The 17680-nt window shown below is 42.7% G+C and overlaps 1 protein-coding gene across 1 annotated transcript; it reads left to right on the plus strand.

The window, feature by feature from the left end:
* Positions 1-8619: 8619 nt before the first annotated feature.
* Positions 8620-16944, plus strand: BMP10 (bone morphogenetic protein 10). The gene is made up of 2 exons (XM_060659520.3): positions 8620-9066; positions 13644-16944. Exons 1-2 carry the CDS (start codon positions 8733-8735, stop codon positions 14582-14584), a joined length of 1275 nt encoding a protein of 424 aa, XP_060515503.1. The 5' UTR covers positions 8620-8732; the 3' UTR covers positions 14585-16944.
* The last annotated feature ends 736 nt before the right edge of the window (positions 16945-17680 follow it).

Below are 17680 nucleotides of genomic sequence, written 5' to 3' on the forward strand. Positions count from 1 at the left end.
GCCCTGGCTGGGTGTGCGTCTTTGTCTTTGCACCCTGCATGGCTGCTTACCACAGCTGTCAAACACCTCGAGTGATCCCAAGAGCACACTGATGGACAGCTTATTCCGCTCGTAGGATCTCCTAGGCCAGTGGGCATTTTCATTTCTAGTATTTACTCCTTAAGAAGCACATGCCCAAAAAGATTTTGTTAGGCTCAAAGAACTGTGAAAATGTCACTTAAGGCACAGATAATACAATCTTCTGTAACATGTAAAAGCTCGCCTCATTCAATGAATAAATGTGAAAGGTGAGAAACTCGATTTAAAATGCAACTGGGAAACTCACTATTCTATTTGTTTTTTTAATTTTTAAATGTTTATTTACTACTTTTGAGAAGGAGAGAGAGAACACAAGTGAGACAGGGGCAGAGAGAGAGGGAGACACAGAATCAAAATAAGCTACAGGCTCCGAGCTGTCAGCAGAGCCCCCCGTGGGGCCCAAACCCACGAACTGCAAGATCGTGACCTGAGCTGAAATTGGACATTCAATCAGTTGAGCCACCCAGGGGCCCCCTCACTATTCTAAGACATTCTTTGTGAAGCTTTTTTTGAGCTAATCATCAGCATAATATTTTATCTTTTTGGATCAATTTATATACTTTTTCTGAATGTGGGCTGTCTTTTCTTCCTTTGTGAGCAAAGGAGGATAAGATAATCATTTATCTTCTTGTTATTTTCAAGAGTTGGAGATAGCAGATGGGGTACTAGTTCTTAGGAAAAGAGGCACCCTTCTCTCAGAACTTTTCCCAAGGGCTTCTAGAGCACCAAGAGAAAGGTTCAAACTTGCTCTTTCATAGTAAGGGCTTAATCCATTTGGATTTGATTTTTGCATAAAGAGTGAAGTAGGCAATCAGTGTTTCCAATAAATGATCCCAGCACCATTTATCAAATCATCGCTCTTTTTCCCACTTACCTGCAAAATGCAAGCCATTATGTATCATTTTTTCATATTTGGAAGTCTTTTTCTGGGCTTTTTTCTGTTTTGACCTCTTCCTACAAAAACACAGCATCGTCTTGATAATTGCTGATTTTTAATGGGTTTTAATAGTTGGTAAGAAAACTCTGCCATCGAATTCTCCCAAGATTGCCTTAGCTATTCTTAACCCTTGGTTTCTACACTTAAATTTTAGGCTCGTCTTTCCAAGTTTTATTAAAAGTCCTGTTAGGATTGCCACTGAAATTTTATTGAATCTATGTAGGGATTTAGGGAATATTGACATCTTTATTATATTGCCTTATTCGTGAACTTGGAATGTTGCTCCGTTCATGTAAGTCTCCTTTCCTGTCCTTCAATGACATTATTTTTTGCTCCTGGGTATCGCGATTTACATGGGTTGAATCATTCATTATAGAGTTGTGGGAGCCAACACAATACTTTAAAACAGTGCTTGCTTCCCAACTCAAATTATGCCTTTTGTCCAGAAGACGATCTCATGCTCTGTTGCAGATACCAGGAATGAATGGGGAGAGCAAGAGAAGAGAGAGCCCCCAAGGCTCAACCAGAGTCCTTGAAGTCAACCAACACAAATGTTGGCAAGGATGTGGAAAAATAAGAACTCCCACGAGAAACAGAACTGGGAAAATCATTTGGCAAACACTTTGGCAATAAGATTATTCGTAACAGCACTGTATGGAATAGGGAGAAAAGATACAACCCAGTGTCTTATCAACAGAGTGATGAACAAATAAATCTTATATATTTATAAAACCAATAACCATCCTGTTGAGTGCAAAAAATCAAGTCACATAAGAGACTTTACAGCGTGATTATTTATATATAAGTTAAAATAGGCAAAACTAAACTTCATATTTTTAGGAATTTGTTCATATGTAGTAAAATCATAAAAATGTAATAGATTGATTAGCAGAAAATTCAGTCTAGTAGTTACATCTACTGAGGAGAAGGAGACAAATTGGGAAGGGTTTCACTGTAGGTTTTTTTTTTTTTTTTTAATTTTTAACGTTTATTTATTTTTGAGACAGAGAGAGAGCATGAACGGGGGAGGGTCAGAGAGAGGGAGACACAGCATCTGAAACAGGCTCCAGGCTCTGAGCGGTCAGCACAGAGCCCGACGTGGGGCTCGAACTCACGGACCGCGAGATCATGACCTGAGCCGAAGTCGGCTGCTTTACCGACTGAGCCACCCAGGCACCCCTCACTGTAGGTTTTAAAGGTAACTGGGCTTTTGCACTTTTTTAAAATGTTGTATTTATTTTTGAGAAAGAGACAGAGTGCAAGAAGGGGAGAGGCAGAGGGAGAGGGAGACACAGAATCTGAAGCAGGCTCCAGGCTCTGAGCTGTCAGCACAGAACTGAACACGGGGCTCGAACACATGGACTGTCAGATCATGGCCTAGGCCGAAGTCAGACGCTTAACTGACCGAGCCACCCAAGTGCCCCAGGCCTTTTCCACTTGTAAACTGGGTGTTGGTTCCATGGTTATTTCAGTTTTATTATTTTCATCAAAATTTTTAGGGGCGCCTGGGTGGCTTGGTCGGTTAAGCGTCCGACTTCGGCTCAGGTCATGATCTCACGGACCGTGAGTTCGAGCCCCGCATCGGGCTCTGTGCTGACTGCTCAGAGCCTGGAGCCTGTTTCAGATGCTGTGTCTCCCTCTCTCTCTGACCCTCCCCCATTCATGCTCTGTCTCTCTCTGTCTCAAAAATAAATAAACGTTAAAAAAATTTTTTTTTAATTTTTATGTACTTCATATAAACACTTTGTGTACATGGTAATAAGATTTTAGAATGACAAATTAATTATTTGCAGTTTTAGATGAGTAGTATAGACGGCATAAAAACCGATCCAGATATGTAGAGGGGGGTCTCAAGGAAATGCATGCCTACTTTAATAATGGATACTTCTTTTAAATGGAATTTGTACTGTTATGAAATTACTGTAAGTAATCTTAAGGAAGAAAATATTTGGATGTTTGCTATGATTTATTCCTTCAATGACTATTAATTAACTACTATGTGCCAGGTAAAGCTCTAGGCACTTAACTGACATTGCGGAACATGTATTCCTGCCGGGGAATAAAGAACGGGTGGCAGAGAGAGATAGACAGAAAAACGTGTGCATATTAATTAAATTTTATTAATTTATCTTATGTTGGGAGGTGATTATATTAATAAATTGTATCTTATGTTGGGAGGTGATTAGGAGGGCTAGAGCAGGTAAGTACGTTTAAGATTGCTTGGCAGACTGCCATTGTGAATAGAGTGTTCAGAGCAGGCTTCATGGAGGAGGTTACTTCTGAGCAAAGACTAGAAGGGGGTGAGAGTGACTATGTGGATTTGGAGGAGGGGGGAAGGTTGTTTCAGGCAGAGGAGCAATTGAAGCAAGGATTGTAAAGCGGGAACACGCATGGGGTGTTTAAAGAATACCACGGTGGCCACTGGGGCTGGCGTGGAGTAAGAGGCAATGACATCAGAGATGTAATAGAGGGCCATGTGGGCTTTTGTAAGACTTTGTCTTTTTCTCTGAGTGAGGAAAGGAGTGATGATATGATGTCATGTCAGGATCTAGGTGCCATGTTGAGAATGAACTGCTAGGAGGTGAGGACAGAAGCAGTTAGTAGCCTATTACCACAATCCAGGCAAGAGGTGATGTGGCACAGACTATTAGTTTCCAAGTATTTCTGAGACTGGCGGTATTGTATGGAGAATAAATGTTATCTGACCACTCCATAATTTCTCTTTTACAGACCTGAATTTCAAGTAAACAAATATATGAATACATTACTGGTTGTGAAGACCATGTGGGAATGTGAAAAACCCTTGAGATGAAATGGTGAGTGACAAAAAAGGAAAAGGCAAAGTTATGTATCTGTGTAGCATGGCTATTTAAAAAGAATCCATGGGGCACCTGGGTGGCTCAGTCGGTTGGGCGTCCGACTTCGGCTCAGGTCACGATCTCATGGTCCGTGAGTTCGAGCCCCGGGTCAGGCTCTGTGCTGTCAGCTCAGAGCCTGGAGCCTGCTTTGGATTCTGTGTCTCCCTCTCTCTCTGCCCCTCCCCCACTCACGCTCTGTCTCTCTCTCTCTCTCTCTCTCTCTCTGTCAAAAATAAATAAACATTAAAAAAATTTTTTTGTTAAGAATCCAGGACCTCCTAAGTGGTCCAGCCCCTGCTTCCTCTTAGACTTCATCGTCTGTAACTCTCCCCCTCACTTGATTTTAATAACCATCCTGCCCTTCTCGCTGATGCTTGCACCTCCCAAACATGCTGTCACTTTACAGTCTTTGCATGGGCAGTTCCCTCTGCCTGCAATGCTCTTCCTTCCGTGGACCTGCATGGCTGGCTCCCTCACCTCCACTTGGGAGGCCTTCCCTAGACTTGACAATTAAATAGCAACCCCTTCCCCTTGGCATTCCTTGTCCTCTTACTTTTTCCCCCCACTGTATTTATCACCACCAAACAGACACTTCATTTTAGTTGTATATTTGTTTATTGTTTCTCTTCTCCCAGCTCGAAAGTAAACTCCATAAGGTCAGGGGTTTGGTCTGTTTTCTTTAGGTTTTGTTTTTGATCTGTACATAGTAGGTATGTACAAGAAATCTTGAGGGGAAAACTGTGACAAAGAACTGAATTTTTTTATTACTAGCCTAATTACTAGTTAAAACAATTTTTTTAAATGCTTATTTGTTTTTGAGAGAGAGACAGCATGAGTGGGGGTGGGGAGGGGCAGAAAGAGAGGGAGACACAGAATCCGAAGCAGGCTCCAGGCTCCGAGATGTCAGCACAGAGCCCTACGTGGGGCTAGAACTCAGGAACTGTGAGATCATGACCTGAGCTGAAGTCAGACGCTTAACCGACTGAGCCACCCAGGCGCCCCTATTACTAGCCTAATTATTGATGAAAATTCACATGAGAAACCTAATTGGTGAATGAAGGGCTCATGTGGAAGGTTATAGAAAGAAGGAGGTAAGTGACTACTTAAACCACAGACGTTGGAGGAGCTGAGTTGAGGAGATGGCCCCTGTGCGTTGCTGTGTGAGAACCACTTGGTAGACTGACAAGCCTCAGGTAAGCAGCAACCTAAATGCTGAGGGCTCAGAAGAAGCAAGGAAACACTTCCTTGACTGAAAATGTGGACTCTGAAACATGAATTGATGAGAAATGCCACTGTCAAGGCAGCTTCCAATCCTAGAGGAGATTTTGGGGGAGATGACATCAGAGGAGAAGAGCAGGAGCTCTCTGACCCAGCCGAGGGACAAAGGCAGCCCAAATGGTTTCCTAAGTCTCGGTACCATGGGCAAGATCTGGACTGGAGAGCGAGACGGCAGCCAGAAAGCAGATTCTAGTAGCAGGAAGGGAATAATCAGTGCAGGCTATCTATCCTCGTGTTGAGTTAGCAAATTCTAACGGCATGTAGCTTGCAGAGCTCTGGCTTAGTAGTTTTAGGCAATACTTAACATGCACCTGTTATACATAGTACAACGGTAATATGTAGTGCTAAAATATCAAAATATTTCCATACAGGTTGGTAAATAGCTGTTGCCTAAGCCCCTCCACCAGTATCCCACCCCAAACTCCCCAAGATCTAGAGCTCATTAAGGGAAGCTTGAGGCCTCTGCAATCCTGCTCTGGCACTCTGGCTTGTATCTGTTTTGATTGGCTTGGACCCGTTATATGGCTTGCTGAATGTTTTTATTATCATACTTGGTTTGAGAAGGTATACCTCAAAGTCCTGAAAATTCCTAAGTAGCAAGAGTAGTGTCAGGCTTCTGAAGTAGGGTCCAAGGTGGAAGGTGGGGTCATGTCCAAAGATCTCCTGACTTCACTGACCATTTGTCAGTCAAGACAATTTTGTTGATCGCATTTATTCAGGACGTGTTCAGTCCTAACAGGGGACACCAGCATTCACATGGGTGTTGCCCAATGGATCTTACCTTCCCCGGATCACAGATCCCTTTGAAAACTCCAATGGAGTTCAGTCAGATCCTTCGAGTATGTACAGTAACTAGAACTAGTCTTAAAAGTTGGCCCATGCTTTGTAAAGTGGAGACTCTGGAGCATTTTACAGTGGGTTTGATAAGCATGATGCTAGTTAATATTTTGCTCTCCACCCATGGAGCTTCTCTTAAAACATCTAGACGTGCCTTTCATCTTTGACTCAGAAAATAGTCATCTTCCATCTACTCTAAACGGGTTATAACACGTTCCAAATGAAAGGGATCCAAAATAATGAGACAGTGCAAAGTAATAGAATAGACTGTGTCCGGGAAATCAAGATAGGGGAAGGAATGTGGAGATATTTGGACCTTTTAAAGTCAGGTGAGAGCCATCAGGAGAAGCTTCTAGGTAAAATCATGTGGATAAAGACACTCTGCAGCTAAAATGCAATGTATCCCAGGCCTAGAAGAGGGTGAGGCTTCTGCCTCTCTCCTCCATGCATGGAGTCCAATCTCCTTCCTTGTCCACCCCCAGCGCAGATGTGGGGCTTAGGGACATTGCATTTCAAGAAGTCATAGGCATTGAGATGTGGTTATAGACATTTTGTTATTTTACATTTAAGTCAGCCAAAAATATAAACATTCTTGATGCAGCAACTGGTCCAGATGTTCAACCCCAACAGTTACTCCAACACCGAATACAGAGGATTCATGGAAATCTCCGCTGCATGTGTTTCCCCTAAGAATGCAAAACGCTGGAGTTCTGTGATGCGGGATGTCCGTCCCTCCTCCTGACCTTTGAAGCCAGTGCGCCCGGGCTGTAAGTACCGTCACTTACTCTGCTGTCCTGAGGCAGTTACACGCACATGCCTGCCATTCAGAGTTTTGGAGTGTGCGTTGACATCTCTGTGTGTGTGAAGAGAAACGGGTGCTTGTTTTGATGCAGGACATGATACAAGGGCCCCGCTGGTATGCTGTCAGAAACCTCATGTTAAAGCCCATCCCCGGGGCGGGTTGGACTCTCTTGCTTATGGACCTGTTAGGGTATAATCTATTTCTACTCTACAATTGTCTTTTTAATGTGGGAGCCGGAGCCTTAACCAAGATAGAACACCGAATCAAAATCAACAACTACTCAACAAAGGCACAATGTTGAGGAGAGACTTTTCCTCAAAATACAAGTCTTTCTATGGTAGTTCAAGAAAACTGCTGTAAAGTTGCATTTTAGGGGAGGAAAGAATCAGAAGATGGTTGCGCAGGGAGCTTACAAGAAAAAGGAGAGTGGAGATATTGTAGCTAACCTATTGGGGTAAACATAGGAAAGTTTAACTCAGAAACGAGGAGAGTATTCCAGTGTATCAAAGACCTGGATCCAGTCTTCTGGACACAACGCCAGCTGCCTGTAATTGCACAGGGAGTGCACTGAACAAGTCAGGAGACACCAGTCCCGCCACCTCAGGGGAGAGAGCACTCCCTGGAATTTTCCACCCAGCCTGACCGCACCACACCAATACTGCCACTAACTAGGGCTGGAAAGTGATATGAACTTGATTTGTCCTTCCTAAACCAGGCACACAATCAGTTTCACCAGGTTCTCAGACAAAGGCATTTGGCATTTTTCATCTGCCTAATAATGTTGTTTGCCACAACTTTATTTGGAACCACCTGATCAGTTTGGTTTAGCCATAAAGATGGATTTGGCAGAGATTTTGGCCATCCTGATACTTCATTGCCAGGGTGAAGGACCTGGGCTTCACGTCCAGCTGCAAATCGCTGCCTGCCTCCTGACTGTGGACTCTCTAGAAGGCTCGGCTGGGGCTTACTTAGCCCTTGCCCCAACCTCAGGGAACACCGGTTGAAAAGTCTGTTTTCTTCTTTGTATAAGAGTCAGAATGCCTAGGTTCAAATCCTGACTCTATCACCTTGTAGCTCTGTGACCTCTAGCAAGTTATTGAATTTTAGTGACCCATACCTGTGATGGGAATAATAATAGGGTTATTAGAGGGAGCACATTTGGTGATATACACAAAGCACTTAGCACAATGCCTGTTTATAGGAAAGCACCTAAGAAATTTTAGTTGCTATTATAATGAAACACTCACCCTATGTTTCAAAAGCCATTTAACCAGATTAAATCTGTATGAAAAGGCCCTTGACCACAAAGTTTATACTTCCCTGTTTCTAAAAATGTAAGCTTCTAAAAATTTATATAAATTCATTTATATCTATTAGCTTAACTTAGAGATGCTGGATATTTGATCTGACTTCAGAAATGTTGATGTGAGGACGGAAGCCCTATCACTTGAATTAATACGTGTTGCCACTGATGTGTATTGTGTTGATTCTTAGTATCTATTCTAGGCATGTGTGAAAGTGAACCGCATAAAAGCAGAACTTAGACATTCCTGCCAAAAGGAAGTGGATTGAAAGGAAGAGAAGCAGAGCTTCTGTGAAGAGAAAATTGTCCTATCTCTTCGCCAGTGTCAGAATGTGGAAATGTTTACAAAATGCTCATTAAAAGAAAAAAGGATCGCGAGATAGAAACAAAATCTGGTGCACAAGTTTACACTAGGGAGATAAGAAAGGCTAGGCCCCTATAGGGGATTTTGTTATCCAATTACTGCAACCTGACTTTTGAGGGGAGAGGAAGAGTGGTAGGGGGAGGGAGAGAGAGGGGAAGAGTTTCCAAACTTGTCTCCAGTGACACGAGACATTAACGCGCTACAAGATAAAACTGCCACTTAGAGCCCAGGAGAGCTAAACCTTCCCGGGTTGGCCTGGGGGCTTGAGCAGAGTCATGGGTTCTCTGGCCCTGCAACTGTGCACTCTCGTCTGCCTGGTGGTTCACTCAGTTTCTGGCAGCCCCATCATGAGTCTGGAGCAGTCGCCTCTGGAAGAAGATATGCCCCTCTTCGATGATGTCTTCTCAGAGCAAGATGGTGTCGACTTTAACACATTGCTGCAGAGCATGAAGAATGAATTCCTCAAGACACTGAACCTCTCCGACATCCCTTCGCAGGATTCAGCCAAGGTTGACCCACCAGAGTACATGCTGGAGCTCTACAACAAGTTTGCAACAGATCGGACCTCCATGCCATCTGCCAACATCATTAGGAGCTTCAAAAATGAAGGTAAGTTTACATATTATTGATAGATTCTGCTTGGATTTTTTTTTCAAGAGGCGGATAAGTAAATTTACAATGTGTGGGAATAATATAGATAAGGGTGAATGCCTCTGTATAAGGGTGTATGTACATAGATACTCAAAAACAATTCACATTTTGGGTCTATACCATTTTCATGGTCATTTCCCAAATGTTATTAAAAGGTACTAAAGAATATCTTTTAATCCAAAGCCATTTTGACTTCATGATTGGGTTGTTAAAATTTTTTTAAGTTTGAACAGTAAGTGATAAAAAAATTATGTTGGTCGACCACTATACTTGTGCGTGTCATTTTCCAGCTACGTCTCAATTTCCGTTTGTCTTTTGATTGACTCAAAAATGCATGAACTTCTGCTTGGAATGTAAATGATGAAAACAGACAACACCCAAAAGTTGTGATTTGTGCTTCTTTCGAACTTTGAATGAGTTTCTATTTTCTGACCTTATTGAAGAAATATTCAGACAGGCTGAAAATGTATGTTTTAGAGGTTCTTCCTAAAGTTTTGGTGTGTTTGTGTGACATGTTTATCCTTGAATCACTGTTTATAATGCCCAGGAATAATGTATGACCCAGTTAATGATCCAGCTTATTTCAATGTCTTTATGAATAGTAATGTGCAAGTTTTAAATATCAGTAGGAAACCTATGGTATCTCCCCCAGCTTTATTCAGTGACTAAATCTAATGACCTAGCAAGTTAATCTTTTAGTTAATATGGTACTAGTAGGCATATGTATGGTAAAAGCTGTAGATCCAAAGAAATGAATTCTTTAATATTTACCATAATCATTGACCAGGTAGAAAAGAGGGTTTTGATTGATATTGACCAGACGTTCTTAAAAGCAGAAAGGCAATAGCAAAGCAATAGCTTAGGATTTGGAATTTTGAGATACGCTTGACTTAGTAGCTAGAGATAATTAGTTTAATTTCTCTGGGCCTCAATTTACTCATCTGTAAATTGGGTATAATATACCTATGTAACATAATTGAGCTATTTCAAAGAGGTTCTGAGTAAGAAAGCACTGCATTTACTATGAATTGCTGAATAAACGTCAGATATTACGAATGAATTCCTTAAATTCTAGGCACTGGAGCAAACGGGGAGTGGGTGTTCCTCAGTGCTAAAGATATCGTTTGCCTTTAAAATTTAGGTAACTGCCCAAATTTCAGATATTTAGTAACACATTGGAAATGTTACTTAGTAACATTTAGTAACATAATGGAAATGGCAAACTGAAGTTACAGATTCCTTTTGGGGGTGAGTCTGGATTGAAAATAAATAGCTTCCTTCCATGGGAAACCTTCCTAGTGTTTCCGAGCACTGAGCCCTGGGTGCCTGGCTGAGAGTGCAGGTGGGAAAGTGTTCACATCCCCTGGGAAAACAGGAGTGCTTCAGTTCTCGCTTCTTCCGTGGAGGATTTGCGTGAGGCAGGTCAGGAAGTGGAGTTTACAGAGCATCTGATCACTGGACACCAGCGAAAGCCGGAGTGGATCTCGGCTGTGGCGTCCTCTGCCAGTCTGCAGGTGGAGTGTGCACTGGGCTAGCCCTAGTGGCTGTTAACTGTCCCTCCTTTGACTCTTTGGGTCTGCACAGTGCAGCTGCCTAGGAGACAAAGACCAACCCCTCCATCCCCACAAAACAAAACAAAAAAACCTCCTCCAAATCTAACTAATCAGGGGAAAACAAGCACACCTCTAAGGTAGAAAAAAACCATGACTTTAATTCCTACCACTGCTGACCTCACTTCATCGTTTTGGGGAAGTCAGTCCTCTGCATTGAGGCTTGATTTGTTCTGGTGTAAAATGAGCACAATAGCAATAAAGAGTCATTGTAAGTACTAAATAAAACAATGCTTTCAAAACACCTGGCACGTTACAATATGCTCAACTAACGTCAGTTCCCTTGCCTAGAATGCAACACCTCCATCCACTACTTAGTATATTTGTACATGCTCTGCGAACTTATTTTTTTAATGGCTTTATTGAAGTATAATAGATATACAATAAACTGCACATATTTGAAGTATATAATTTGACAGGTTTTGACATATATAAACATCCGCTGAAACCATGACCACAATCAAGATCATGAACATATTCATCACCACCCAAAGTTTCCTTGTGCTCCTTTGGAATTTCTTCCACCCACCACCATAAGCTTTTATCCTGCACTTTTGTCATGGATGGAGCAACCTGTCTACCTTCCTATTTTTGATCTTCTCATGTTCCCTGTCCAAGGAGAGTCAAGTCTCTCTATTCTTATAAGAGGGACAACTCCCAAGTTACTTGATGTATTAAGAACATATGCCATGCCCATAAATCAGTTTGATCTGATGTTCACAATCATCAACTAATCAATATTTTGAAAGTGTTGCCTCTGTTTAAGGCATCATGGTAGCATAGAGGCACAGAAGGAGTTTAAGGCACAGTACCTGCCAGCTTGGTCATGATCTAGTTGGGAAGACCCATTCATAAAAAGAAACCTGAAATGGAAGGATATAAATGGCAAAGCTCAAAGGAGAGACAGAGAGTAAATATTCAAGGGACCCAGAAGGGAGTGAACTTCTAGATAGGGATGAGAAGAGGGGCCCACGAGGAAGGGCCACACACCCAAAAGGGGAGAAGACTTTCCAAGAGTCAGAGGAACATCTCCAAAGGTGCAATACACAACAAGGCAAAGGAATGTTTTGGCAAATGGTGAAGATATCAGCCTACTTTATTTTTTTTAAGTTTTTATTTATTCATATATTTTGAGAGAGAGAGAGAGAAAGCGAGAAAGAGAGAGAGAGAGCAAGCACAGTGGGAGAGGAACAGAGAGAGAGGGAGAGAATGCCAAGCAGGATCCTCACTGTCAGTGCAGAGCCCGATGTGGGACTTGAACTCACAAACCATGAGATCATGACCTGAGCTGAAATCAAGAGTTGGGCGTTTAACTGACTGAGCCACCCAGGCACCCCTCAGTCTCCTTTCGATAGGAATTTTTATGATTTAAACTTTCAACAAATATCAGTTGGCCAATTACAATGTTCCATGTACTGTAGGGGATGAATGGCAGCTATACGTCGATCAGGAGGTTAAGGCCTGGTTATAGCTGCTTTTAAGAGTCATGTTAGAGAATTCAAATTCATTCCTTTGACCAGTATTTCCCACTGTTGGTGTTTGAGATGATTTTAGTGGTACCCAGAGAAAGCTGTAAATTATGAGACCTTATTATATATTTTCATTAACGTGGATCAGAAAAAAGTCCACATGGCTATCACCTCAATGCCCTCATTTCATGAATGTTGTTGCTTAGGACAGAACTAAAAGAGATATTAAGTACTAAAAAAAATATTACAAAGTGAAATAAGAATATTAAAGGGTACAATCTGGAACAAGGACCACACTAAAATCAGGAATTGGTTACAGAGTTGGGAAAACTGCCAGAGGTGATAGAGAACCCCTCCATTGGTGGGTCCTTAGTACCCTGGTTTCACGGAACCCTTTGCTGGTTGACAAATGCCTTCAGGGACATTTTGTAATCATGTATTTCCTGGGGGCAAGTGTACAGAGGCTTTGGGCTCCCGTAAAATTCTCAGATAGGAAGTCAACATGCTAACATTTGGAGGCATGCTTCTGAGACTAAAGGACTTTTAAAAATTTGTTTCATAAACATTCCGAGTGATTCTTATGTACCAAACTCCGTGATGTTTGCTAAGGGTAGAAGACTACCCTTGGGATAGAAGACTTCTATCCCAAGTTTCCTTTCCTCCCATTCCTCCTTGTTGACAACCACACACCCAAAATTCATCCACTGTGACCCCCTTGGTATTTGGCTGTCTGGTTACCTTGTCAGATTTTGGCGTCTAGAGCAGAAGTCAACAAAATATTTCTGTAAAGGGCCAGACAGATAGTAAATATTTTAGGTTTTGGGGGCCATGTTGTTGTCACAATTCTGCCATTGTAGTACAATAGTAGCCACTGACCACACAGAAATAAACGGGTCAGGCTATGTACCCATGAAGCTTTATTTCCAGAGGTAGAGCCCAATATGGCCCATGGGCTATAGTTTGCCAACCCCCAATATAGCTGGAGGTCTTTTAATGCTCAGCCAACCATGTGGGCAATCTCCACCCATTACAAATGCACATGTGAAAAGCCATGAAGTCCTCATCTCTGAAAAACTTCCAAGAAAGAACAACCACCCCATGTCCAATTTGACGGCTCCTCACTGGTTGGAATAACTGGGGGCTTGCCTGCACAGTCTCCAGGCTTCCTCCCAGCTCTGTCATTCTGTGGCTGATAAGCTACGCAAGCAAGGCCAGGAGAGCGGTGTCCCATTCATCAGGCAGCCATTTTCCATCTTAGCCTTGGCCGCGAAAGTCAGCTTAGTATTCTACCACTGACCTTTCAGTGTTTTCTGTCAGAGAATGTTAACATTGTGTTTGTTCTCATTGATTTCTCAGTGTCAAGCTTCTCGTGCAGACAGGCCCTTTTATCACATAAATAAGCATCTGTTTTTCTCAGTGACATACAGCAATTCTGATTTTTGTCTTTTTTTTTCAGATCTGTTTTCCCAGCCAGCCAGTTTTAATGGGCTCCGAAAATACCCTCTCCTCTTCAATGTGTCCATTCCTCACCATGAAGAGGTTATCATGGCTGAACTGAGGTTGTACACGCTGGTGCAAAGAGATCGCATGATCTATGATGGAGTAGACCGAAAAATTACCATTTTTGAGGTACTAGAGAGCAGAGGGGACAGTGAGGGTGAAAGAAGCATGCTGGTCTTGGTGTCAGGGGAGATCTATGGAACCAACAGTGAGTGGGAGACTTTCGATGTCACTGAGGCCATTAGACGTTGGCAAAAGTCAGGTTCATCCACCCACCAGCTGGAGGTCCACATTGAGAGTAGACACGACGGAGTTGACGATGCTGGCAGGGGACAACTGGAAATAGACACCAGTGCCAGGAATAAGCATGTCCCTTTGCTTGTCGTGTTTTCTGATGACCAAAGCAGCGAGAAGGAGCGGACAGAAGAACTGAATGAAATGATCGCCCATGAGCAACTTCTGGAGTTTGACAACTTGGGCATGGACAGTTATTCCAGCGGACCCGGAGAAGAAGCTTTGCTGCAAATGAGGTCAAACATCATCTATGACTCCACTGCCCGCATCAGAAGGAATGCTAAAGGAAACTACTGCAAGAGGACCCCGCTCTACATCGATTTCAAGGAGATTGGCTGGGACTCTTGGATCATCGCCCCACCTGGATATGAAGCCTATGAATGCCGTGGGGTTTGCAACTACCCCCTTGCAGAGCATCTCACACCCACAAAGCATGCGATTATCCAGGCCCTGGTCCACCTCAAGAATTCCCAAAAGGCTTCCAAAGCCTGCTGTGTGCCCACCAAGCTAGAGCCCATCTCCATCCTCTACTTAGACAAAGGCGTGGTCACCTACAAGTTCAAATATGAAGGCATGGCAGTCTCTGAATGTGGCTGTAGATAGAAGAGGAGTCCTGTGCTAATTTAATAACTGTAAATGTGTATATTTTGTGTTCCTATTTAATGAGATTATTTAATAAGAGTGTACAGATGATAGAGGCTTGCTGCCTTAGGGAAATGGGCAGGTCAGTTTGTTGTAGGAAATGCATGTTTTGCTAATACAATATCATCCCTTCCAATATGTTTTTCTTTGGACTTGCCATTTCTTGTCAATGCCATTTCCAATAGCAAGTGGCAAGCCACACTAATTGTCCTCTATGTCAATTTGAAAACAACAGGCCCTAAGCAGAAATAGAGTGTCAGTGATAGATACTCGTGTATGTATATGTGTACAGAGATAAACTTACAAAATTCTCCTGGTTCTATAGAGGTAGATTATACTCACACATATGCATGACTCAATCAAATGTGTATATATTAAAAACTGATGGTATATTCTCAGTCAACTCTTCTCTGAGTAGGATTTATGTCAAGATAATTTGCACCAGGAATTTGACCATCCTATGAAGTATGACATTTCCTAAATACTATTGGAAATGTAGGTGTAGCTTTTTTTTTTTAACTTTTTTAAAGTTTATTTATTTATTTTGAGAGAGATAGAGACAGTGTGAGTAAGGGAGGGGCAGAGAGAGATAGAGGGAGAGAGAGAGAGAAAGAGAATCCCAAGTAGGCTCTGCATGATCAGCACACAGCCCGATGTGGGGCTAGAACTCACAAAACTGTGAGATTATGACCTAAGCTGAAACCAAGAGTCGGAGGCTTAACTGACTGAACCACCCAGGCGCCCGGAAATGTAGATTAGCTTTTATCAGTTGAGTTTGTGCCATTGCTCAGGGCAACAGGACCAGGTAAAGGGTGCTGCCTGTTTAAGGAGAGGGGTTATCTGATACAGAAATCAAAGGGCTTCAAGAGGCAGTGGCCTTAAGCTACATTACCAAAGAATGAGTCCCTGGAACACCACTGCGCTCTAGAGGGCAGCGCCTGGTCAAGAAAAAAAAAAAAGAAAGAAAAAACAAAGAGGGAACTTCAGGATGTTCCTGAGATAACAGGACAGCAAGGCCATGTGTGTTGGCCTTTACTGCTGCAGAGGGTAGAGGAGGTGGGACGGTGCTCGCAGGAGAAGAGAGAAAAGGGTATAGATGCTAACCTAGGATGTGTTTGTAAAATTATAAGCAGTTTTAACTGGAGATTTAAATCTTTTGGACAAAATAAAATTACCCAAGACCAAGAGGAGGAAAATCAGAAGGGATCCGTTTGTTGGACTCTTCTTAATATTTTTCTTTAATTCTTACTATTTCTCCCTTGCCTCTGCACCCCTGCTTTTGCTTCTTTCCACCCCTCTCCTTCCTTCTTTCTTTTCTTGTCCCAGCGTCTCATATCCTTCTGTCATTCTTGTTTCTCCTGTCTTCATTGGCCTTTATTGCCCTTGCTGTGGGGTTGGGAGGGAACACCCGAAAGCATTTGCTGTCAGGGTGAGTGGGGTTAGTGCTCTAATTTCTAGATTTCCTCCCAAGATTTAACTTGATTTTACTCTAATAAGTATTCTTTATGAAAGGTTTTTTCATGAAGAATACTTAAGTATAAGAAAAAAGAAAACCAGGGTCCAAACAGATACACCTAAATAAATGGATTCATAAAGAGACACACAAGCTAATGACTCAAGAGCTAAGTCTCAATTCTGAAATCAGGTTTGCCCCCTGGTAGGCTTCCCAACTCTCCCATCCTGCAGTCTCCCAGTTTGGAACTGGCCAGGGCTAAGGTAATGGGGAAGTGTTCCTGATACAGATGGTCCAATGGGCTCGCCAGCAGTTGGCTACATGGAGGGACACTGAGGCTCTGATCTTAGCTCCTCCCAGCACCACCATCCATGTGATATCATGGGCTTTGTGCAGGAAGAACGAGAGCAGTATAGGTCTCAAATTGTTTTGACTCCTCCAGGAAGCCGACACTGAAGGTTCACACTTCTAGGAATATGGTTTCCAGTACGTTGTCCCCCACTCACCCCATTGAATGCTTCCTTAAGAAGTCTTGCATTTTTTTTTTTACCATGGGAAACCAGCAGCCTCCCTTTCACAAACCTCTTGGGGTGATAAATTCAAATTGCACTAGAAAATAGAGGTAAGGGAAGCTAGAAGGACATTTTGTCCGATTTGGACCTCTGCTCTGTATATCCATTGTCCACTGATGTCCAGAGGGCAGATTCTGGGAAATCACTGCCCCAGAAAAGTGGAATTTTGACCTTCAGTGAGTATACAGTGATTGACAATTTGAGTTGGCCACGCAACTCAGATCATTCGTTTATGAAAGAGCTTCCATATAAAGTGGCGTGCATGTGTGCGTGTGTGTGTGTGTGTGTGTGTGCGCGCGCGCGCGCGCGCGTGTGAGTGCGCGCGCGCACATGGGTAACTGGCTTTGGATAGTGACACTTAGAGCCCTCAGAGGGACACAGTGCATCCTTTATATCCACGGTACACACTCTATCCTCACTTACTCTATGGTACTGCTTCTCTTTTCTAAAGGACACTGTCTATGATAGACATACAGTAAAATCTCAGCTGAACAAGATATTTCTGGTTAGATAAAAATCCAGCAACATTTTCTTTATGTCTAAAATATATAAGACAGTGACGTGCTGGTGAATGCTTTGCAACCAGCAATCCTGATTTGTAGGTTTCAAAGGTGTAACTCACTGTAGCCTATTTCAAGCTACCAGTGTGATGTCAAACGGCTTGCAAAATTCCTGAAAACTCAGCAGGCTGCTCTCAGGAGCCACGTGAACAGGCCCTACACCCCGCTGCTATTAGAGTGCTGATGGTAGAACACTAAGATGTGCCAGGGCCTGTTTCCTTCACGCCCTCTGCTGACTCAGCCAGGTTTGGGGGGAAATCTTGTGGCAAGCACACTCTTCTGTTAAAGAGATGTGAACGTCTAGGTTGTCAGTGATTAGGCTGTGTATCCCAGATGTTTGTCCTTTTACTACAGGCCAGACGTAATCATGCATTTCTATGATTTGCTTCTTCACTATGGAAAAAGAGTAGAGCAAGTCACATGTTGGTTATTCAAACGTTGCTAGTTGCATTTTTTTTTTCTCATCGAGAAA

This window comes from Panthera onca, chromosome A3 (assembly GCF_046562875.1).
Source record: "Panthera onca isolate mPanOnc1 chromosome A3, mPanOnc1 haplotype 2, whole genome shotgun sequence".
Taxonomy (NCBI): Eukaryota; Metazoa; Chordata; class Mammalia; order Carnivora; family Felidae; genus Panthera; species Panthera onca.